Source organism: Pipra filicauda, unplaced genomic scaffold (assembly GCF_003945595.2).
Source record: "Pipra filicauda isolate LSUMZ 115617 unplaced genomic scaffold, ASM394559v2 scaffold10_size6260569_pilon, whole genome shotgun sequence".
Classification (NCBI taxonomy): domain Eukaryota; kingdom Metazoa; phylum Chordata; class Aves; order Passeriformes; family Pipridae; genus Pipra; species Pipra filicauda.
The window spans coordinates 3,965,212-3,990,093 of NW_024103541.1; the positions used below are offsets into that span (position 1 = coordinate 3,965,212).

General features: G+C 40.0%; 1 protein-coding gene across 4 annotated transcripts; it reads right to left on the bottom strand.

Moving 5' to 3' along the window:
- Positions 1 to 1,030: 1,030 nt before the first annotated feature.
- Positions 1,031 to 23,938, bottom strand: CFAP221 (cilia and flagella associated protein 221). Of its 4 annotated transcripts, none has more exons than XM_039382026.1 (25): positions 23,818 to 23,938; positions 22,058 to 22,231; positions 21,531 to 21,631; positions 20,453 to 20,539; positions 20,253 to 20,348; positions 19,154 to 19,254; positions 16,670 to 16,773; positions 15,354 to 15,513; positions 14,725 to 14,848; positions 14,527 to 14,638; positions 14,197 to 14,305; positions 13,387 to 13,474; positions 12,164 to 12,253; positions 11,202 to 11,297; positions 9,911 to 10,001; positions 8,236 to 8,372; positions 7,743 to 7,823; positions 6,620 to 6,727; positions 6,193 to 6,477; positions 4,580 to 4,738; positions 4,062 to 4,156; positions 3,406 to 3,495; positions 3,084 to 3,203; positions 2,085 to 2,114; positions 1,031 to 1,482 (listed from the first exon to the last, which is right to left on the bottom strand). In XM_039382026.1, the coding sequence occupies exons 2-25, from the start codon at positions 22,194 to 22,196 to the stop codon at positions 1,359 to 1,361; spliced, it is 2,727 nt and encodes a 908-aa protein (XP_039237960.1). In that variant the 5' UTR covers positions 22,197 to 22,231; positions 23,818 to 23,938; the 3' UTR covers positions 1,031 to 1,358. The 4 variants fall into 4 exon arrangements, with proteins under 4 accessions (XP_039237960.1, XP_039237964.1, XP_039237958.1 ...); XM_039382030.1 differs by having other exon boundaries at positions 14,731 to 14,848; positions 23,724 to 23,938; XM_039382024.1 differs by having other exon boundaries at positions 23,724 to 23,938.
- Positions 23,939 to 24,882: the final 944 nt, after the last annotated feature.

A 24,882-nucleotide genomic window follows, 5' to 3' on the forward strand; every position in this document is an offset into this window, starting at 1 on the left:
AATACTGCTGTAACAAAAAGAGATTAACTTTGGTTGATCACCACTGTTTCTGAACACTTATTCCATCTTTACTAGACTAGATTAGACATTTAGCTCATAGATACCAGTTCCTAAGAATTACCTATGCTTCATTTACCTAAACTATGAATTGTGAACTGTTTTCACTGTAAAATGTGAGAATGTTTTTGTCATGGTCATGTTAAGAAACATGCTCAACTCTTAGCTCATCTCTTAAAAGATCAACTGCTTTCCTCAGGACCTACAGAAGAAAACACCATGTGTACAAGTTCAAGCAACTGTTTGTAGTCAGAGAAATCTGCAGATATCCAGACCTGCATTCTGAACAAATCCCTTGCCAATTAGACAGTTAGCGGAAACTTTCCAGCTTTTTATTTCTTCAAAGGGAGCAGTGATATCATGTAGCTGGTATAATACAGGCTATCCTGTTGCTTTTCCACCCTACTTTCCTATTTTCTATCTTCCTGGGCTTTTTACAGCTTGTCTACATTGATCACTCTCTTTTCCTAAAGGTTTTAAGGATGCCTGGAAAGAAGTATGGCTTCTAGGAATATAGTGTGTATTGCTGCAATTTCGATGCCTTTTAGTATAGAAGAATGTGCTTTTCAGCACAAATAGCTTGGAACACTCTTCAAAATGAGCAATCAATTCCTATGGTTAAAACCAATTTTGCCTGATGCCCAGCTTTCCCACAAAAAAGTAAGGAGACAGCTGCAAGGTGATATGCTGAGAAATCTCCTTTTCTAGGGAATACACCCTGAGCATTACAGGTTTCTCACAAGGCTATGCAATTCATTCATAATCCTTTTGCCAAGAGCTGTGCATTGAATGAAACCTCTGAACAGCTAATGAGATGTGCTTGGACATTGTCTTGGTGGACACTAATGGTGTTCAAGTCTTCCCTTTCATTAAAAGTCTCGAGTGTATGGTTTACAGTCAAGTCTGAGATGTAGCAACTTACCTGCAAAAATTCAAGGACAGGTCATAACTGAAAAAAACAAATTCAGAAGAATTTGGTCATGACGTCTTTTCACATTTTATTTGAAAGTAGTGGGCTGTAAATTAATTACCAAAATTACATGGTAGTACTGAGGTTTTCTAGTCCTTCACACCAGAACAAAATGAACAGGTACAAGGCTGAGGTTTCTCACTGGGGTAATTATTGTGTTTGGTGTGATGGGCACAGTGAGAGACCTTGACAGAGGTGGCATTACTGGCAGTTCTCTTGGCACAAGAAGTTGCTGACCTCACTGAACGAAAGTAAATGTAGCTGGGATTTAGAAGGCCTTGTACATTAACAGGATAAGCAGTGCCAAGCCATGGGCTTTGGAAAATTACTCTTATCCCAGAACAAGGGTTTTATTAAGAGCTTTCAGCTTCATTGTCTCCACATGTTTTTGAATCCTTTCTCCAAGCTCATTGTTTTGGGGTTGAAAATGTCCATCCGGATGGTTGTGCAGGTCTCTGCAAGAAATTTAAAACATCATTTGTATTTATAATAACCAGGGAAACTACTTAGGAATGCTGAAAAATCCAAAGAAAGAGACACACAATTTCTTTTTTTTTAATAATGAATGCAGAGGCAATTCCATTACTTATGCAGAACTGGAAAAGCAGTGAAACTGTGGAAAGAACACTCACTCCTGGTTTGGCCAGTTAGGAAAGTTAACCATCTGAGAGGTAAATACAAACTGAGTTTTACATTTTATCCATGAAGGAACACATGCTGTAATTGCCAGAACAAGAGCAGCCACATGAAAAACTGATTTGCCTTAAGGATAAAATGCTGAAACCGTGATAGAGGAGCAGTACATCCTCTGTCATCTAGTAAGTACCACCCCACCAATAATAACAAAGAATCTGCCAATGACAACATAAAGGATTGAGACTTCATTGTTTGCTAAGAAATTTTTGTTTCCCTCTTTACAGAGCCAAAATAATAGGGAAGATTTCAACAAGTAAATATTAATACCCAGAGTCATTTAATATAGAAAAGTATTTTCATTTTTGATGAAAACATCTAAAACTTCACAGAGAAAGAATCTTATGGTTATAAAACTACTTACCCAAGAGAAGCATCATCCAGCACTGTATTACTGTGGAAGAAAAAGGTCACTCTTTAGTTCCACAAGCTGTCCCAAATCCCCATGTTCTGACAAGCAGAGTGTCACAAAATGTAAAGAACAGCACTGAGTATGACACACCTACATTTTTACAGCGAATTATCTTCAATCAATGCTGTAGCAGTCACAATACAGCAATCAGTGTTTTGTCAGAGACCTCACAACACACAGCACTGGTTTTAAGTTTAATGGCTGCCAGTTACACGGGATTTCAATGTCAATCAAATTATTTCACTCTAAAATTAAAGGAGATATTCTTGATGGCTCTGAAAGTTTCTGAAGGTTATTATGCTCATCCTGACATCTAAGCCACATCATGACCATTTTGAAGAGGGGACAAGGGGACAACTGTTGGACAGAAAGATTAATTCACTTGCTCCAAGTCCCACAAGGTATTTGTGAAAACACAGGGTTAGAGCTCAGCACTTTCTCCTGTGTTGCTCTGCAATCACTTATCATACTCATACTACCTGCTGCAATGTGTGTTGGGGCAGTGTGAAGCTTTAACAGCACAGCAAATGTGACCTACTCCTAGGAAAAAAATGAGTAAAAAGCACCACGCCAGGGGCAAACTCTAAGGGTTCTTTCCTCTGCCAGCATTAATAAATATCTAACCAAAAGGGTCACTGAAAAGAAAAAGTCACTGGTCCAAGAATGCTGAATATCTCTGAGAAGGCAAGAAAACTGCCTCAAGTGTTAAATCATGTTGATATTACTAAATAAGAGACATGCAAGCCAATGTGTCACATTCACAGCTGCTTTCTGAAGTAAAATCCAGAGACTGCATTTGCAGTGCAAATTTTTTCAAAAGTACCAGATCTACATCCCACTTGTGATGGAGCCCCTAGAGCATCTCAGTATGACTTTCTATGCAATTCTGAAGGGGATGCTTGACTTCAGATTCCTTCCTATTCCTCTCTCCTAATTTAAAATTATACCTACCTTTCTTCTTTTGCCGATTCCTCTTCGTCTTCTTCTGTGAGTGCCTGACCAATCTGTGGAAATTCAGCCCTCACCATCTCTGGAGTAAGAATCATTTCAAACTCAGCCTCATCTGTCTCACTAAAAATTAGTAAAGATGACAAACAATTGACCTTTATCCTTTTAAAAGTATTTTTTAGCCAACAAAACAAAGGTATGTTTTATGCAAGAGGGACTTTGTGCTTTTGCCTTTGAGGATCCCTTGAGACACGTTTACACCCATCCAAACAAGTGGTTAACACACAGTCAATCACAACATGTACAGAATAGAGGAGAAACTTACTGATCAATCACGTTCTCCTTGTCTCTCTCGGGTAAGTCAGACAGCACTGGTGGTACATCTCTTGGAAGCATATCTAAACTGTAAGGATCCCTGTGATGGAAATGGTATTAGTTTAAGCTGCTAATGCTAAGGGTATTAATGCAGTTACTCTACACTAAACTTTTTATATTTTGAAGCTTCACAGTAGTTACGGTTACAATAAAGATGAGGTACTTTTAAATATTCCTGGAAAATTTGAGTACACCAGAAACTGCTGTGATACAAGGGAATGTGAGCCTGAGAGATATTGGCTACCACTGGGTACAAGTGTCCATATAATAAAGGTTTTACTGTTCATACTCCTGCAGGACAGACAGAGTTTGTACCTCCTAGGGTCTGCTAGGACTTAGACAACAAGCTTCCAGGAGAGATGTCATTGAAAGCACGGACTGGAACTCTTCTTCCCAGGCTAGGCATTTCCCCTAATGATATTTTTCTTAACCCACCCTCCAAGGAGTTCAGTAGGAGTTTTTCCTGTTGGTTTTGGATTTCTGAGCAGCAATTTATTACACCCATAGGCCCATTTTCATCGGTGGGACTAGTAACTGGTCAATATACTTATAGGCAACAGAAACTATTGCAGGGTAGAGGCACTGTATATTCAACTTCTTTCTTACCTAGGTGCTGTATTTGTCAATGTGGGAATGTTAGAAAAAGTGGAATACACCAATGGTGAGAATTTCCTCCATTCCATTACTCCAGAAATCACTTCCTGAAATGACAAGTGCTACAGTAATCAGACCTTTAGTACATAATGCAGTGGGGAGAGAGGTTTGCAGGGCAGAGCATCTCACTTCTTGGCTGAGAATTGAATCTGGAGAGCTAAATATTTTAAAGATCCTCCCATCATTGTTAGTACATTGTGAAAGTACAATAGACAGTAAAAAAGACAGAAGGAGCGAAGAAACACTTTGGGATAAATAAGAGACATGGATAAAGCCTAACAAGAGTTATTAGAACTAGTTATTCTGACCCATGTCATATTCATGACCATATTTAAGTGCATGCATAATTTATATTTGAAAATGTCTTCTATTTAGGATGACTTCATCTTCCTTTTTGATTCCTTAGAGCAAGTTCTCGGCAAGAACATACCCAAGCCAGATACTCATACAATAAACCCAAAAGGCCATACCTTGTGATGCAGAAATTTCTTTTGTGTGATTGGAATACTGGATCCTTTGGGGCATTCCTTGGTAAAGGTGTATTTTGGATGAGGACAAAGATGATATTCAATATTTGATTCACAATAGGGCAATGGAAGTAAAAATGGAACTAATCCTGGAGCAGGGTTCTAAAAACAACGAAGAGATTATTTTAATAAATTGTTCTGAGCACCATAAAGAATGAAATTCATGAAAATTCATTTCTTAAAATTAGTGTCCCCAGATTCACAGCCTTCTCTCATTGTGCCTGTTTGTTTGGTGTGATCCTTCATTTCCTATCCCTTCCCCTCATCCTATAATCTGTCTGGTTCATTCATTCTCTGTGCTGTCTAAAATACAGCAATTTAGCTGTTGTCTCGAAGTTTGGGAGAAAAAGCTATTGCCTAATTATTCTAAAATCCATTGCTGCTTCTCTGAACAGTTCGGAATCCAAAAAGGGAAAGTGGACTCACTGTGGTGGAAGCTAGTGAGCATTTTGCCATCAATTTCCCTGCACTAGCATCTGTTTCTGGATAAAGCCTAATGCTGGGTAGTGTGGAATCAGGCTGTGCCTGGCTCTTATGACATGACAGAGGGATGAAAGAGATGCAGAGAAGATCTCATCAGAAAGTTCACTGGAGTCCTGGCCGCAGGCAGTGAGGGCAAGTCTATACATACATGTTATGCCAAGATCACCAGACCAGCACAGTGGGCTCTGGGCCATTGCAGCTAAGAAATGCTCAGAGACAGAGCCGCCCAAGCCAGGCACAGTGCCACGCTGGCTGGGAGATCTGCCTGCACCCACACACTGCACTGCACTGAGCTCTACAGCTGCCTCTGCCTGCTCAGAGACACCTCAGGCACCTGCAGGCTGAGCTGCACTGTGTGGGAAACACCTTCTGCAGTGGAGCCAAGTAGCACAATCTACACAACAAGTAAGTAACAGAAAGTCCTCCCGCGCACAGCATGTGATGGGGATTTTTTGAATCTCTGTGCCTAATAATTTGGAAATGTGCTTTGGGATGCTCTGAGAATTATTAGAAACTATAAGGCAGCAGGATGCATTGTGAGCAGAGTTTGACTTCACTATTCTGTTTACCCAAGGATCAGGCAGAACTGCAGTCTCCCAGCTGAACAGCAGGAAAAGAGTGTCCTACCTATCTGGGCAAGAGTAGGAGGTTATAGAAGGACTGAGATGCCAAGATCATGCCTTTTCCTCTGGCATCCAAATGGGGAAACAAGTGGAGAAGAAGGAAGGGGCTCCATGGTGTTCCAGGGAGTTCTGTGATCACTCACCATTTGTGGAGTGTCAGACTGGAAGGGTCTCCAGTTCTCTGCTTTCACTGGCAATTTTGCCTTATCATCCCTTCCCTAAACTGATCAAAACCCATCCTAAAGTGAAAAGTTCCCTCTCTCAGTGGGATGAGCTCTGTGACTCCTATCTACCAGAGCTTGCATCACGAAGGATTACTCTCACTCTGTATAGTTTTATATACCAATCTGAGTAAGAAAATTGCCTATCAATTCCACATGAGGCTGTTGATGAAACAAATACACTTTCCTTCCTTTCCTAGGTTCTTTGTGGAAGTCAACATCTACTTACAAAAATGCGAAGTGGGTTGCTCTCTGCAGGGTAGACTAAAGCTCGGGGAGGAACCAGTTTTAAGAGGCTGATATCTCTTCCTGCTGCTTTTTCTGGGGATGGTTTGTAAAAATCCTCTCCCGGGGATGGTTTGTAAAAATCCTCTTCTGAGTATGGTTTGTAAAAATCCTCTTCTGAGTATGGTTTGTAAAAATCCTCTGCTGGGGATGGTTTGTGAAAGTCTGTCCTCTGGAAGACCAGGTCAAGCTGCCCCTCAGTAGAAGGAGCTACTTGAATCAATTCATCCTTGAAAAACACAGACATCAAAGGTTTTCAGAATGTAGTAAGCTTTTCAGTATAAAATGCTGAGACAAAATTAATCAAATTATTGTAGAACTGTAGGGTTGGAGTGACTTCAGCAAAGTGTGATTTTGAGGTGATTTGTTACCTGGGCTCCCTGCCTCAGCGGCCGGGAAAGTTCTCGAGGTTTGTAACTTGTGGCTGCATAGTGTGTACAGAAAGGTTGATACTTCATAATGTTGGAATGCTGAGGAACCTAAGTGCAAAGAAAAAAGATGTGCTGCAGGAGATGACAATAATCACTGTCGGTTAACTCACAGATGGAACGGAACATTCCGGCTTTATCACGGACACATCACATCTCTGTGGTAAAGGATACTTGGATCGCCATTCTGGAACATGGTATATGATCAAAACTTTGAGAAGGCATAATTCATCAGGTCAAGCTGAATAAGGGCATAAGAGAATATTTTCATTCTTGCTTTTCTGTGAAAGATAATCGATTTAAGAGTTTCTTGATCAAATATTCTGAACTTAATGGGACGTGAAAGGCTGTGTGAGTAATGGGTGTAACACTGACAGATGAAGCAATGTGCAGTAAGGAGAAAAGATGCTACAAGAAAGTTTCCGGACTTGTCACATCACCTGAATAAAAAGAAAGTGTACTTTGACCCAAAATCTGCATGGATTTGAACCTAAGGAATTATATTTATTTGATGGGATGCAGAATTTGATCCTTTGCTATTCAAAAATTGGAGAGAAATGGGTTTAGAATTCAGGAGAAAAAAGTTTCTATACTCATAAAATTGAAAAAAAAAATTAAATATTTCAAGAAGGAGATGTTCGTATTTCCTATGAAGGAACTAAGCATGCAGAACTGGATGCCAGATAAACAGAAGACTTCCATTACTTTCTAAAAGGAAGGACATTTTTATTATGTCACTTTTATAAAACTCCAGAACAAAAGAAAAAACTGTGTGGTGTGCAGGGCTCACAGCATCCTCATTCACAGAAGGACTTTGATGTTTGAGATATAATAGTTTCAGCTGAGGTGACTCATCTTTCTGTCTGGAGAGAGGGGACTATTCTGACTATAAGCTTGTTACTTGTGGAAACAGGTGAGATGTTTTTAATACAAGCATGCTAATCACACAGACGCACAAAGCATTTTTACTGGGCTGCACAGAGGCCACTGAATCTGGAAGAAAACATTTAACTGGAGTGGTGGAAGAGAGAAACACGATACAGTTGAGGGAGCTGTGCTAACTCACCTTCAAGTCATAATAAGGAAGAATATGTCTGACTGTCACATCCACAGATCCAACAGGAACTAGGCCAAGAGCATCAGGTGCCTGAAAGAAAACAGTACTTAAAAACCAGGAATATGGTGGGCATTTTGTTTTGCACTGGCAGCAATCCATCAGCACAGCTAACTGAAAACATATGGAAATAATTATGCAAACATTTATTTTATACAGTTTGATATTTCTGCTGTTCTTTCTTGGACTTTGGGATTTCAGTTATTTTTTCTTTCTTTTCTTCTGCAAAATCATGGATGTTAACTAACTCTGAGCATTAATGTATTGCTCAGAATTACAGAATGCAAAGATTTTTTTTTTACTGTTTTCAGCAGTACCCTTAATAAATACCAAGTCCTGAATTAATCTGTGAGAACCAGTCATGTTGTGAAATTTAATAAAGGCAGTACCAGGCCAATATCTTCAACAAAATCCTATCTTGAGTGTTGACCAACATTTTACTTACTATACCCACCAAATCATCATTTTGTTCATGGGAACTGCAAAAGGGGAATTCAAAAGGCAATATAAGATCTTCAGATATGCTGGAAGAAAGGCCCTTACATTCTTCACTCTTCTTTGATTTGCTGAAACTCCTGGTTTCTGTCATTAATGGAAAACAAATATTAAAGTTTCATAATTTATCTTAATACACAGTTTCAAAAATAGAATCAAGACACAAAATGTATTTAACATCTTCCTAAAACAGGATGTGTCTAGTAATTTTAATATTAAAAAGTAAAGTAATACTTCCTAAAGGCTTTAAATGTCACATCTACAAGATATGAAGCATGATACCTTGACTAGCAGACAGATCTAATTTACCCTTTCCTGAGAGGACATTACAGCCCACTCGTTCCAGGTTGGTTCTCTATCTCCTTCTGCTCAGCAAGGAAGAGATAAGTCAGAGGTCTCTCTTACACTAAGTGCCATTACATCTTCTATTTGCAGCATCCCTGCAACTCCTGCATACTGGGAATGAAATGTGCCTATTTGCAAAAGCAGGAAAAGGCCCGATATGGAAAGATGTGTCTCAGCAGTTGTCACATTGTGTGTGGGAGTGGGACATAAGAGACAAAAATTCTTTTCTGTCCCCCATATACCCAACTATGACTCCCATCCAAGGCCAGTTTCCTTCTATGACTGTTAAGCAACAAGTGAGTTTTCCAGGCCAGCATTTGCAATTCAGTATAAAGAAAAGTGATTGATTAAAAGCACTTACATGAGAAAGAGATGAGGAAAAAACCTGAACCCAGTACTGGCCATGTATCTCATGGTTCCTACTGCCTCATTTGCCTGAGTTCAGACATCCTGCCTTCATCACATTCTGGAGTCTTTCCCCCTTCTATCCCACATGCAGTAAGTTCTTCTTATCCTGTGTCTCTGACTCTTGGGCTCTGCCTGATCTGTTCATCTGCCTATTTCTCATATAGTCCTGTTTGCCCTTCCATTCTTCCTCAGGCTATACGTAGAAGGGTTCGGGATAGAAAGGACCTCTCAAGATCACCTAGTCCAACCCTCCTGGCAGGGGCCAGGACATCTATCACTAGATCAGGTTGTCTGAAGTCCCATCCACCCTGACCTTGAACATTTCCATTGATGGAGAATTCACAGCTTCTGCCCTGTTATTAAGTAGATAAGGTGCCTAAGAAGAGTTAATCACATTTTTTAAATCTAGGAAATAATATGTATGAAAAATAGATGTATTTTGACTACAGCTGTTTCTACCTTTTAGCAGGGCTGTTGCGATAGGACAAGGGATAATGGTTTGGAGCTAAAAGAAGGTAGTTTCAGACTAGATATAAGGAAGACATTTTTCTGCAACAAGGGTGATAATACACTGGCACAGGTTGCCCAAAGAGGTGATGGAAACATTAAAGGTCAGGTTGGACGGGGCTCTGAGCAACCTGATCTGGTTGAAGATATCCTTGCTCATTGCAGGTGGATTGAACTAGATGACCTTTAAAGGTCCCTTCCAATCCAAATCACTTTATGATTCTACCTCGTCACACTTCTCTTTTTCTCTGGAAGACTCCTTTGTAAGGACTCTGTATGTTTATATGTAATGAACCTGGCACACTGCAGCACAACCTGAATTATCACAGCCCACAGTCAAAATATCAAACTGTTCTAATCCTTACCAGATACAGATCCTTCCTCCTGACCTCTGGCCTCGCTGGTCAGTCCACGGAACAGAAGCAATAAACGATTCAGCCGAGCCTGAATCAAAATCTGAGAGAATGATTTTCAAATTTAATATTAAGTTGAAGACTGGGATTTACAGCCACAGAAATATATTGTGTGTGTTAAAACTGTATTTATTCTACAGAGCTCACTCAGATATCTCTACTTTAGAATATAGTTTTCTGTTCAGGAGGGAGAAAATGGGAAAGAGAGATGTAGAATGGATCTTAACTCTACAATGACATCACACAACAAATACAGTTAAAACCTCAATTTAGCCTTACAGGTTAATCAGACTGGTTTTTTGGCTAGGTCCTAATCCTTCAGCTTGTTTATTGGCATACACAGATTTAACAATGAGTGAACAGCCAGTTGATCAGGGCCATATTTGTATTTGTGGCTCTGAGAACAAGGAGAGTAAGTAGCAACCTGCACTGTGTAATTTGCCCATATGTCACAGGATAACAATGAAGAGCTCTAGGTTTTAATACCAGAAGGGGCCATTTACAGCAAATTATCTTACAGGAAAGAGCATTTCATTTCAAGACCTCAATATTCTGAATAGATTGGAGAATATCCAAACTGGACACTAGGAGAGCAGGACATTTCCATCTTGCTTGCTACATTGAGATTTACTGGAGAAACAGCAGTGGAGATGCAAGTTAATATTTAAACCCAATGAAATAAGTGATTTAACTGATTAGTCTTTAGCTTCCAGGTCTATACCTCACTTATTTGAATTTATGCCCATTGTTTCCCATGTTCCCATCATGCACCAGTGCCAGGATGCTCCATCATCAGTAACCTCCTCAGAGGTGTTGGAAGGTGCTGCTCTCTGCCTCTACTTTCCCTCTCCAGATTGTCTCCTTACCAAGTGAGTGTTCCAGACCCCCCAGTGGCTCTACACTGAACTCACTCCAGCTTATTGATGTCTTTCTTGTACCAGGTGCCCAAAACTGGGTACGGTGTTCTATATGCATTTTGAAATTTTCTCTTTTTTGTGCAGAAGTATTTTTTACTTAAAAAAAAAATTCATCTGCATTTATTTAGTCTCAATTGCAATATGAAGCACCAGCTGAACACAAAACTTACTCCATATCCTTATTTCCTGTAGAGGTAGGGCCATATTTATCAAACTATCAAATCCCTAGCTAGCTGTGAACACTCCTTATGTGTCTGTTTGCATGTTCTTTTGTGCTATTTCCAAGGCATCATGCCACCACACTGCATTCTGTTTGTTCACTTTACCTTGTATGCTGCTTGTTGGAATTTCCTTAACATCCTCTTTCTGTTGTTCCAGGGGTCATTACGGAGCAAGTCAAATGTGGGTTGGACACTTGGATGCTGCATGGCATTTTTTTTTTAAAGGAAACAGAAAAGAAAAAGGACAACTCCTTTTACAACTGGATAAGGGAGAAATTTCCTTCAGCTCAAGCCATTCCTTGGCCTGCATCCATATGTTATTCCTAAATACTGAACTTAAGTCAAGTGAAAGCATTTGCAGTACTGGCATTTAACCAGAAGCCTTCACTAAGGGGCTTAGTGGGAAGTAATCACCAAATACTTGCAGATGTGGTATAGGGAATGCAGAGGTAACGTTGCACGGTCTGCATCCACACAAATGGCAGACACATACTATGATTTAAGTGCACTACATGGGCAGTTGGACAGCAGAGAGAATGGACAGGGTCTCTACCAAATATAGACTTCATCTTGCACAGATGTGAAGCTGGAGCAGCTGTAAGGACTCACACCAGGGGCCCAGCAAAACCAGTATCCCTTCTCCAATAATGGCTGATAGCACATACTAAAGAAGGGTGAAAGATGACACAGAGAAGGAGCAAAAAAATCTAAGTACCAGAAAGGTTCCTGTCAATCTGACCTGCAGGTAAAGGTTGCAAATCTTATGATTTAAGCTTAACCTTACAATCAGGCATGAGAAAGCTTCTCCAGAGAGAAACAAGCAATATAAATCTCAGGTTAGGCCTGCAGATTTCCTCTTGACTCTCATATTAGATCAGAACATCAGAACATGAGCTGTGTAAGTAGCATGATGCTTGCCCTACCTAAAAGTAAAATGGGAAATAAGGCACTGACACAGAAATAGGAACATTAGGAGGAAAAGTATTCAATGTCAAACATCTATGGCTGTTTGGTAGCCTAGTAGGTGATAATAACATATAGCAGGCTATAATAATGTACGTACAAACCTGGCCAACATGCTGGGTAACACGTTTGAAGGAAACTTCTACTTCATTCCTTTGAAACTCCTGTTCTATGATAGGGTCTCCTCTTTGGATCTAATTTGTCATCGGGAAGAACAATCACATTAGCGCAAAGCATCCAGCAAATTCTTTCCTCCCTTACAATTAGTGAAACTCACTTACAATGAAACGTTCTGGAGGTGCATTAACAAAACATAGACTTAATTCCCTTTTAGAGAGTGATTATTGCAACCCTTGAGCAAGTCACACAAAGTAAAATAATGTCTTTTCAAGTCTGAGTTTCAATCAGATCTCTGTCTTAGCGAAACATGGTTGCATTGCATAGCCAGAATCAGCAGGTAAGGAAATAAATGCTTCTAAACAAAGTTAATATACATCAATTCAGTGATATAACAATCTCACAATTTAGATTTTTTTTTTACTCACTTCCTCCCTTTTACTATTAAATAAAATGTTTGAATTAATTAATTGTGCCTAATTCATTGTATAAATCAAGCCTTTATTCTGTCTATAAATAATTTTACTCCCGCAAGCAGTTCCTTGGAAGTCAGTGGGATGTCAGAAGCTACTTGAATATCCAGGAGGCAGGATAAGAGGGACAAGCCCCACCTGTCTCTGAGGGCTGTGCCACATGGAAAAATATTTCCTGCCACCAAGTATTGCTTATTGTTGTTGTCACCTCTGTGGAAGATGACCTGCAGTCTGGAGTGACTGGAAGAAACTAAAGAGAGAGATGGTGAAGGTGCAGAACAACTGGATGAATTATCTCCCCATGGCTCTGCTTGAGAGTACTGACTGCATCTCTCTCTTTGTGAGTCATTCAGGACATCAGCTCTTCAGAGAGCTACAAATACGCAGAAGTTTGGATGCAGCCACAGTGCTGACAGGATTGTGCTGGAATGTGGCACTGTGATGTGACTGGGTTCAAATCTGCTAGGTTGGCCAAAGATCTAGTTACCTTTCCATGAATAGCTTACTCTTCTCTCTGTCTACCTCCAAGATAAAACCACGTCAGAAACAGGCATAATAAAGATATTCAGGTACAATAAAGATATAACTGCAGTAACAAGCACAGCTAGTACAGCTTTGCATTGATGTATGACGAAAAACTGAAGATGTAGAGAGCTTGCTACAATTCACTAGTGCACTGCATAATCTGAAAGTATAACTTTGGTTTTAAATTTACAAAAAAACCATCAAAGACTAACCTTGTATTGCTCTTCTTCCCTTTGTCGTCTTTCAATAATCTCTTTTTTAAATTCCTCAGAGACTGGATCTTCTCCCTTATGAACCTGCCTGCATTAATAGTGGAGGCAAGAAATTTTTTTACTTAATGCATAGTTTGCTTTGTTTAAAGGCTAACAGACTCACTCTCCTCTTCCTAAGGTGCCTAGGTGTCCATGACATTCAGTGTAAGAGCAGATCTGTGGATTTCAAACAAAACCATGGTGTGCTTACACATCCAACTATGTTTTGCTTTACACCATTTGATGTATATAGGATTACAGAATCAATAAGCCTGGAAAAGACCTCTAAGATCACTGAGTCAAGCCATTAAACTAACACTGCCAGGTCCTCCACTAAACCATGTCTACATCTATCAGCACCACATCTACATGTTTTTGAACACTTCCAAGTGTAATTCTGTTCACTCCACTATTCATTTTAGTCTTGATTTATTGACAACCGTGACAAAATCTTCCTTTGCCCTTAAGGGCACAAGATGAGATGCCTGAGAAAAAGGTTGGGTGAACAAGGTTTTCAGCAGGTTTCTTTCTGAATGGAACCATAACACAGTCAAAGACCTCATTGGATACTACTACTATGGATTACTACTGAGACTGCTCTTAGGCAGAAGAGAAAAAAATTAAATGAAACAACAGTAACTTAGCTGTAAAACAAGCCTTCTTGGGACAAGAAATGGTAGCATTATGCACTAGTGGATACTGCATACATCATTCAGAGAGGCCTTAGTTAAGTAAATCCCAGTCTTGATAATGTGGTTAACTAACACTTACCACTTTAGATGATTTGCTTCCTCTTCCTCAACATTTTGTTTGACTTTTAATTGAAATACAGCTTCCTTCATCTGTCTGGTTTTTACCCCTTCTCTGCCTTGGGAAAGGACTGCAGGAATATCAAAAAGCCATATCACACCTCAAACTAGATTGGATTTTTAATTGTGAAATCTATCCATCATGGTAACTGAACCCACTAATACATAAAGCTAAGGTGAGATTTCTCACAGAAACTACAGTCACATCACATCAGCAATTCTGAAGCAAAGCTCCTCATCAGAAAACTACAAATAATGCTAAGACCAAGTTTATGCTGCTTAATTACTTTACCTTCTTTTAAGTCCTTAATCTTCAATTTGCCTGGTTCCTGTATCAAAACAGTAGCTACAGCATACGGATTTGACAAGTCTGTGGGGAATCTGAGGTTCTGGTATTCAATTTCCTATGAGACATAAATTAATAGGAAGAAATAGAAACATGAAAGATTTCCAGCCCAGAAAAGTACTTGTAATCATTGTCTTTTCACACCTTTTCCTTTTGAATAGGTTTTGATCGTGGTTGGCTGACTTGGTCTCTTCTCCACACCATGAATTTTCCTGCAGACCCAGCTTTTTTTGCTGGATGACTTTGTTGTTTGTCAAAATGTTCTTTTCTAGATGTCAAAAGAACAGATATTGCTCTCACAAGTACTCTGGAAACAGCATATAGGTCTAGTACATGCATTTACACCCCCTTTATGTATAGAAAGAAACTGGAAATTTCTCTCCCAAATAATGACCAGAACCAAACTTTTTAATGTTCAGTGTTCACAAAAAAATTAAGTATAGCCCAAAAGGCCTCATTGCTCACAACTCCCTGCATTTGCAAGGCCTCAACAATAAAAATAATAAAGAGGAGGAACAACAGAAGCTGAGGATGCTCGATACTTCTTTAAGAACATGTAACTTCTTGTTATATTTGTTTTGGTAGTTCCACTTCTGAGTAAATGATGTAGCAGAGCAGGTATATGTATTAACAGTCAAATTACATTAGTGCATTTTAAGTCTCCAAAGATACAAATACTTAAAACTATTACAGCAAAATGATATGATATCCTATTACATAGGTATTTTTTGGAATTGGGCAAAGGAACTCAAAGATCAGTCAGCCACACATACATCAGACCCAGATGTGGTGTTGATGTTCCTGTGAATACACACACATAGGGTTTCGAGCGAAACTCTGAAATCCGTAACTGCATTGCCATTTGTGCTGTTCCATACTCAAGTGGGGAATATTTCACAGTTACTTTCACTTTTTCATTGCCTGGAATGATTCCTGTGATGAGAGGAGAAAAACAGTAAGAGACCATATAACATGAGCCCAGTTACATATGCTGAAATTGATTCTGGGCTACCTTTTTTTTAAACAATTTAATCTGTGAGTGGTTGGCAGTAGGCATGGAAAATATTTCAGGCCTCAAGAACTGTCTTTCAGTCTTTCAAGAACTATGTCCATTGCCAGATAATAGAAGATATTTTGCAATAGCAGAAAGATTTGACAGGAGGGCTGTAATGTTTCATACTGCTGTGAAAATGATTGCCTGTTTACATGTGGACATTCTTCACTTGCATCTGCTAGTGTTGTCTTCATCACTTGCTGCTTTCACGAGCAAAGCCTTATAAACATATTCCTCTGTGCTCTTCCAAGTGGGGGGACTCACCTGGATTTGATGCATCACCTATCTCTACTTGACCCTATTTCCTTACTACCTTTTGCATTATTTTCTCAACCACTTTAACCACTATTCATACCCCTAAACATTCAGTGCAATCCCAGGATACAGGGACTCCTCAACATTTCTGCAACAAGGAGCTTATTCTGCTCATCAGAAAGACCAATTTCTCATCCCTTTCAAGTGACCGTTGCCTGTCTTTCTGCAACCTGTAAACCCCAGGTAGTTTCATTGGGTTGGGTTTGGGTTTTTCCTGTATGTGTATACAATTTGCTAAAGAATTTCATCCTTGAAGGTGAACTCTGTTGGTAGTGTTAGGTGTACCTTAAAGGTCTTTTCCAACCTAAATGATTATCTGATTCTCTGATTGCTGATCTCTGAGCTCAGTGGTTTGAGAAGGAGTTGAAACGTTTTTGTACTTTTCAGATGGCCTTCAGTACCTCCTAGTTTCAGGTTACCGAAATTTCCAACTTAAGTTTTACTGGGTTGATATTTTTTTCTGGGATACTCTTCTGGGAAGACAAAGGCCAGATGGACTGTTTGGAACATCCCATATATTGTCAGAGGTCTGTAGCTGGGCATTACCAAAAGAAATCTACCAGCCACTGATGGCTCTTTGCCATGAAGCTGCATATGAGTGGCTGCATTTACCTGGAAAAACCCTGAGGCAAAGTTTTTTTCTGTACAGCACTGAATACACGGTCACAAGTAACTGCACTTAATAAATACAGATTTAGTATTTAGAATTTCAAAGTCTACCAAATGTTGGCTGGACAGTGAAGGCTCTGTGAGGCTGAATAATATCAATGTGGAATTCAAAATCTACTGGACAGCTGCACTGCAATGGGATAACATACTCCTTACTGAAAAGAGAGAAAAGAAGAATGAGATTAATGAAACTACAATTACAAGCTGGGAAATAATATTATACACAACATGCACTAAATTATCTGTGTTCAGAGGAGTGGGTTACTTATTAATGTGAAAATTATAATTCCTCACTGTTCCAAAATAGCAAAATATTTCAAATCTTTCACTTCCTGAGGAAACGAAAGCTAAATCTTGATCTGAAAATTGAACATTTTACATCTTGACTTACTTTCTCCTACCCATACAGAATCTGATTACAGAAAATTTTAAAACCCTACTTTTTGGAATTTATTTCTGTGTATCCTCAAATTCTTACAAACTCTAATATCTAGCAAGTACAAACAATCCAGACTGGAGCAACAATGAGCACAGAACCACAAATCAGCCTTTTCCCATGGTCCTCCCTGTGAAAGATGATGAGAAAAGACTGTGCAGTCTTCAAAAGTGTTGAAAACTCCAACACATGACTGGGCTTTAACCACTGTAGAAATAATGATGCTGTGGCCTGATTTTCATAAAAGCCCTTTATGTCTCATGCAAGTTGTATGAAGAGTATTAGCACACATCTTTTCAAGCTACTTTGTCTTTGTATGCATGTATTTTCACAGATCAAACTGAAACACAAAAGCATTGGTGTAACACCATCCCTCATCCTGCAAATCAAGATCAATTTACCCAGGCTTACTCCTGCTTTTTATTAACTGCCTGACTGAAACCCTATCCTGTTGATTAGCAAAGAATGCATGTTATACACAATGTTCTTTTGGAAAGCACATTTTGAAATGCCTAAGGAAATAAGCAATGATAGCAAAGCCCTTTTTTCTCTGCCTTAATATGACCTGTTCATGAAGAAGTTGTAACAGCAGACGGGGCAGGCAATTTGTTTCAGTGTATAGTGGAGCTTGAACAGTAACCAAAGTGCCTTAAAACCAAGACAATTATGCCACCTGTTGCCTGATGGACCTTCTGTACCTAAGGAGAATAATGGGTGATAGAATATAGATTTTATTCTACAGTTATGGAATTAATAGGCAGTTTTTCCATTGACCTCACCGGCTATGGATTGAGCCCAGAGACCCTTGAGTTCTGTATAGTACCAAGTACCTCAGAGAGTTTTCATTTTTAGGGAAGTTTTTAATAGCTTAATGATGAAAAATACTGGTAGAAAATTCAGGTTTGAAACTATGAGTTTTCTTTTCAAGAACTCTTCCGAATTCCCTCAGGATTATCTCTGAGCATGCATCCCTGCTGTGTTAAAAAAAAAAAATTCCCATTATTTAAAATTATATTTTATACTATTTCTAATACCTTCTCTATATTCTGGGAATATGAAAATTCTGTATATTTCAGCACTAAAATGGAGCAAATAACCAGAATCACGTCATGCCTAAAGGCATCCAAAAAGTCGGGAGTTGTGTTCAGTCCTGTGAGAAAGCTGTAACAACAACTCCTGATGGATTCACTAGAGTTTAACAGATTAAAAGGGATTAAAAAAACTCAAAAGACACAAATATTCATTTGCAATGCTGGACTCAGTGGGCAGAATTTTCCTTGTATGTGCCTTGCCAATTCATATTTCAGTAGAATTCATGAGATACTTTCAACTCACAGGCTACAAAACCTAGCTAAGACCTTCAGTTCCTATAATTCACTCAAATCTTTACACTAACAACCATGAATACAACTAATATAACCAATATCCTGCAGAACTGAACCCTAATTAACAGGATCTGCCTTCTCCTTTTCCCCTTCCCAGTTCCTATCAACAGCTACTACCGATTACTTAGTGAGAACTGTCAGTGTAACATCCATGCAACAGGCAAAGTGAGATGAAGGCTATGCCATTCAGAGCTTCACATCAGATCACTTTAAATATTTTTAAACATAAGAAGCAAATCTAATGACTAATCAGTATCTGGACTAAGGTAAGCTATTTGCTAGCACTTAACACCTACCACACATTCATTTCCAGAACTTACACCAACCAAACCTTCATTTCCAGAACCCTTTATCTTGAAAGGAAGATCCATTCACTTACGACCTAATAATGCTAAAAAGACACAGCACTTGGGAGTGTAAAGATTACAAACAGCAGCCATACTGCTTCACCATATGATGAATGAGGTGAGTCAGCACTGCTTTAGACTAAATGAAAATCCGGTTCCATCTTTACATGTTAACTTCACACAGCATTTACTTTACTGAGAATGTGCACCTGAAACAGTTCATGTACAGGATTATTTTGAAGTCCAGATGGCAGATTACTTCCTTAAAGCTTCTAAGACATTAAGTTGTACAAATAGAGGAAAATGAGATTTTTCTGGGTTTGGGCATGCCCCATGAAATGTGGACAAATGTCTGTCCTTAACTCACCTCTGACCAACTGATACATCAGACAGATTTATGAACGTTGGAAATTCTACAACATTCATAGCAGGATAAGCATGCATGGGAACAACCAAGTTATCATCTCCCTGCAAGCAAACAAACAAACAAATGGATGCAAATATTTCTGTCTTACGATGAATAAATCATAGAACCATAGAACGTTAAGGGTTGAAAGGACCTTAAAGATCATTTAGTCCCAACTCCCTGCCATAGCCAGGGACACCCCTCACTAGACCAGGTTGCTCAAGGCCTTATCCAACCTGGCCTTGAACACTGCCAGGGTTGGGGCATCCACAACCTCTCTGGGCAATCTGTGCCAGGGCCTCACCATCCTCAAAGTAATGAATTTCTCCCTAATATCTAAGCTAAATTGTCCCTCTCTCAGTTTGTACCCATTACTCCTTGTCCTACCACTACAGTTCCTGATGAACAGTCCCCCTCCAGCTCCCCTGAAGGCCCCCTTCAGATACTGGAAGGTTGCTATGAGGTCTCCATGCAACCTTCTTTTCTCCTGGCTGAACAGTACTAAGTTTCTCAGCTTGTTATGGAAATAAAAAGTTTCTCTAGCTTGTTATGGAAATAAGAAGTTTCTCTAGTAGTTTCTCTAGTTTCTTAACCTTCTTTTCTCCTGGCTGAACAGTACTAAGTTTCTCAGCTTGTTATGGAAATAAAAAGTTTCTCTAGCTTGTTATGGAAATAAGAAGTTTCTCTAGTAGTTGGCCAGTAAGTGGGCATAAAAGATCTTCAAGATTATCACTGTGTTTCTCCTCAGTATACATCTGTTTTCATATTTTATGCAACTCTCCCGAGCTCCTCTGAGCCTGCTCAGCTAAGACATTACATCAGTGTGGCACAAAAACTGGTCTGCTGGCAAAGAATAGCAGAATAAGCAATATAATCTTAGCCACAGCTCTGGGATGTTTACAGAGGAAAATTTTAGATGCTTAAAACTAAATACTCCAATAAAGACTTACCGGGAATAAATCCATGTGACTCTAGAATATTAACTATACCATTGTCATTGTGTCCGAATAGTTGTTTCATTCCATCACAACTATAACTATATTTTGTGATAAATCCTCACCTTGCAGTGAATCCGGATGCAGTCATAGTAATATCGCCACTCATCAGGACAAAAATCAACCGTCACCACATATGACAAACCAGGGACAAGCCGGTGCTAGAAATGGACCAAAATAAGATAAAAGGCATGTAAAAGCTGCTTATATGACACAAAACCTGTGCTGCATGCAAAGGGCAGTGTGAAAGCTTTCTGACACTTACTGCTTTGCTGTATTTGATCTGAAAATACATTGTCTGGGGTGGTATTATGTGAAGGCTTATTGCATTGGCAGAAATATTTGTCAGCTTCTGTAGAACAAAAGAAAAACAAAACCACAAAGCACTTTAAATATAAGAGGTCAATTGAGAACTGTACTTTTTGTAAAACTCTCCATAGCAAGGAAGTAATAATTTTTACTTTAATAGAAATAATTCTGAATATGCTCTGAATTTAAAAGAAAATTATGCAAACCTTACATCCTGCATTTTTATTCTTTGGAAACAAGTCACAATTCTTAACCAAGGAACAACAGTCTTGCTAAAAGAGATGCTACTGTTGAATTGAATTCTGATCATGTTTTGCTTATGGGCAAGAGGAACAAAAAATGAAGCAATCTACTGACCATTTCTAGAGAGGTCTGAAACAACAGGAATCATGTAATACTCCATGTTTTTGTTTTGGATTACAAAGCAACAAACCTTTGGATAGTGACAGTTTAGCCTGTAAAACCTCCTGCATCTTGTTTATTTTCATTATATCTGGAGAACCCGGTCCCCCATAACTACCCAACCTCTGCCTCAACACATTTACCATATAAATAAAGAAAGCAGAAAAGGGAAAACAGAGAGAAGAAATACCCAAACCATTCCCAAGGAAAGGTAATCAAACCTATGCACCAAGTTTCCTTTCTCAGAATAAATTGTTCTTGGCAGAAGGCCAAAGGTACTTTCAAAACTTTCCCAACAGTGAACGTGCTTGCAGGTGCAGTGACAGGCCAAGGGCATTTTGAAAACAAGCTTCTTATGAAGTTAAAACCTAATCTCTTCATTCATGATGTGCAAGTCACATATCACTTACACTGCTTGCAGACACGGGAAACAGAAGTTAAAACAGAGTGTAAAGGAGGGTGCTGCACATGGCGTGGCTGGTACTCATCTGTTTTGTTACCACAGGGCCACACATTCTAAATGCTGCTTTTTAGAGCACTCCACAGAGCAAAGGCCTCATGACCACAAGCAGTCAGCTCAGATTCTGCTGTCCTTTTATGAGACCCAAGAGGATCCCTGCTCTGACACTTACCAGTGTCTGTTGGTGATGTTTTCCAACTTCATACCCTCCATAGTGTAGCACAGCAGGCTCAGCCCGTACAACCTTGCTCCTTTGAAATGCTGAATAAATCTCTGTAGATCATAAAACAGGGAGAAAAGGAGACCAGGTGAAATACACATGATGATTGCTACTTATATGGATTAAGTCCATTTATGCTATACCCAATATATTACAGAGAAAAAAATGAGACAGATTATTTCTCCTGTTAAGTAGGCATGAATTTTTAAAAACCCCAGCAGAGTCATGATCTTGACACCAGTTTACCTCTTGGCATCATGGCTTCAACAAGCCATCCCAAAACTTCAGGATCAGCCAGAATCAGTACAGCCACTATTTCTTCCCAGACTACCTCTCCTATAGTGTGGGTTCACTAGAAGCTGCAACTTAAGCAACAGGATGGGAGTTTTGCCTGTGAGTTGCAAAAAAAATATAACAGCCAAGTGCCTCTTCTTAGGATTGCTCCAAGGTTGGGGAACAGTCAGAGAGCAAAAACTTACTTGATTCCAGCAGGTGATTGGGGACAGCACGTCTTTTTTTAGGTTCCTCCACGAGGCTGCCCAAAAGGACACTTGGTATTTTCCTGAAGGTCTTCCTAGCAACAGTGATGTCTGTGGAGGCTGACTGAACTTCATCCATGTCAGGGTCTCAATGGCACTAAAAATCCTCAGTGTCTGGGGTCAAATGAAGACAACATAATGATCACAATGTCTTCCCTTGCACTGGTAACATCTGCTGCCTGAAACTGCCTAAAAACATTTAGGAGAGGGAGTTACTTTTTTTCCCTGCTGAAGAGGATTACTCTGCGTGTGCCAAGTACGAGGACAGAGAGATTCCATGAAACCACGCTCTCACTGCAAGGCCTAGCACTTCGAGCATGTTCATCTGTTCTAAGGCTTACTGGGGACATTTTCCTTTCAGGTCTATGTAAAACATCTCTCTCTCCCTCCATGTGCCCCAACACAGACAAGGAGATGAGGTACTTCTGATAATTCCACTATCCGAACCGATTTCTGCCAAGATGTTCTTCCAATCTCTCCTGGGTGTTTGGGTTGTTAACTTGCAGATTAAATTTAAATTTTTAAATATTAATATGAGGGATAAGAAAACTGGCATTTGAATCTTCTGTTTGGATAGCATCATCTGGGTTATTTGTTTAGTGAAGATAACTGTAAACCCAGAAAGCCATGGGCCTTACAGATCCTGTGTTAAGTATGCAGTTATCAGAACATAAACTTCTCTAACAGCAAGTGCAAACATGATATAATAAAGACACCAGACACAATCCATCCACCAGAATTTATCTTTGTAAATATAGCACACAGCCCTTGGCTCTGTATGAACTGGAGAACTGTGTGGAGAAAAAGAGAAGATACTTTTGGAATAAGTACTGAATTCAAAAGCCATGCTGGGTTTTTCAGCCCTCAAGCAAGCAGCACTTAACAGTTCCAAAGCTAAACCATTAGTCCACCTCCCCCATTACATTTTATGGTCTCATCTCTGGCATTTGTCTGGTTTTCTAGTCTGCTTTAGATCTTCCAGGCACAAGTTGAGAGTCGCTTCAAGCTCATAAAGTGCTGGTTTGATTTATGGGTTTTGCAGTATTAAATAATAAATAAGCAAGAAGCTTAAAATAACGTGCTACTGGCACCCTGGCCTCGATAATATTTTCCACTCAATAGCTTCAAGCACTTATTTTCCACTTGCAACAGAAAATGTGTAAGAGGAGTTGCATTGTTGTGCACAACAGTAAATTTCTTCTGAGGTAGTGAGACCAACCAAACTTGGACAAAAGCATGCTAAAAAAAATTCTTTCCATTTGTGTTGTTCAACTTTAATATATACACCTGCCACCCTCCTTCTCTTGGTCAGTATTCCCCATTGGGAATGCAGGGTTTGGAAAGGTGCCGGCAGACTTATATTCTCAAAGGATTCCTGGCTTAATTTACAGAGATGCTGCCATCATGGCTCACCAACTTCAACAACGCACTAAATGTTCTTCAAAGGGTTAAGAGAGGACAAAGCCTTAAGGTCCTGCAATGTCTAACAGACCGATGTTCTTCAATTTTCCAGGATTGCCGCGTCTACCCTTAACGAGACTTTTGTGTGTTTGTATGAAACCACCAACAGAAACGTGAAACCATGGGGATCCATGGCTAAACTCACCCCAAACACCCTCAGACCGGGATATCGCCCTCCTCCTGACAGTTCTCGGGCTTTCTAATCCCTTTCGTGTCTCGGAGCTGCTCGCACACCTCACCTCACCGAGGGACGCGGTGTCACTCCATTACAACCGCGTGAGGCTCGCCAAAGCATCGCTGTACACACAGCACGTCCTGTACACACAGCCCTTCAGCCCCCGGCCCGAGGGAGCCCCGGCTCAGCCCGCTCGTCCCCCACAGCCCCCCCGGCAGTCCCGGCTCAGCCCGGCCCGGCTCTGCCCTCACCGCGGCCCCGCGGCGGTCGCTCGGCAACGGGGCGGCCGCGCTGGGCCGCGGCACTGCCGGCTGCTGTCCCCCCAGCTGCAGTTCAGCTGCCTGTGATGGCAAAGGACAAAAACTGAGGAAAAACAACTTTTTTTTCTTTTTTCTTTTTTTCTTTTAAACCCTCTTTCTCTCCTTCCCCCCGTTCCCCCTCTCCCCCCCTTTTGTGTTCTCACTTTCGGTATTAAAGGGCCATGCCTTGAAAAATAATCCTGACAAACCTTTTTTAATGTGGTGTTTTTCATACCACATATGAATTACTTTACTTTTGCCTGCGTGGGCACAGGGAAAGAAAAGTTTTCTTCCTTATTTTTTTTTTTTTGCCTTCAGACAGGTGATGACTGAGAAATGCCGAATTAATGCTGAATGTTGTTATTTGGTGTTTTGCTTACGATACCTTGGCATCCCTTCTAATTGTCCCAAACCCATATACTGTCTAAACTCCCAATATAATGGAGGAGCCAAAGAGAAAGACAATCACAGAATGGCTTGGATTGGAAGGGACCTTAAAGATCATCTTGTTCCCGCCCCCCACCATGGGCAGGGACACCTTCCACCAGACCAAGTTCCTCCAAGCCCCTACCAACCTGGCCTTGAACAGTTCTAGGGACGAGGTATCCACAGCTTCTCTGGGCAATCTCTGCCAGTCCTTCACTGGCTTCTGCACTAATATATCCTGCATTAGGCAACATAAAAAATAAATTCAAGACTACTGGCTGCCCCATCTCCTCCAGCCACTAAGTGTTTTACATTTTTCTTGGGTGTGAATGTGCATTTGGAACAAACAGTATTCATGGCCCTGATGCTTTTCTCATGATGTCTTAAATATAGGCTTAGTACAG

Excerpts from the sequence above, each read along its gene's own strand:
- CFAP221 (XM_039382026.1), bottom strand. The coding sequence starts at position 22,196 with ATGGATGAAGTTCAGTCAGCCTCCACAGACATCACTGTTGCTAGGAAG. Across the intron at positions 20,540-21,530 it reads AACATCACCAACAGACACTG|AAGCTGACAAATATTTCTGC; the intron begins GTAAGTGTCAGA and ends TTTGTTCTACAG. Across the intron at positions 15,514-16,669 it reads CACTGTCCAGCCAACATTTG|GAATCATTCCAGGCAATGAA; the intron begins GTAGACTTTGAA and ends CTCTCATCACAG.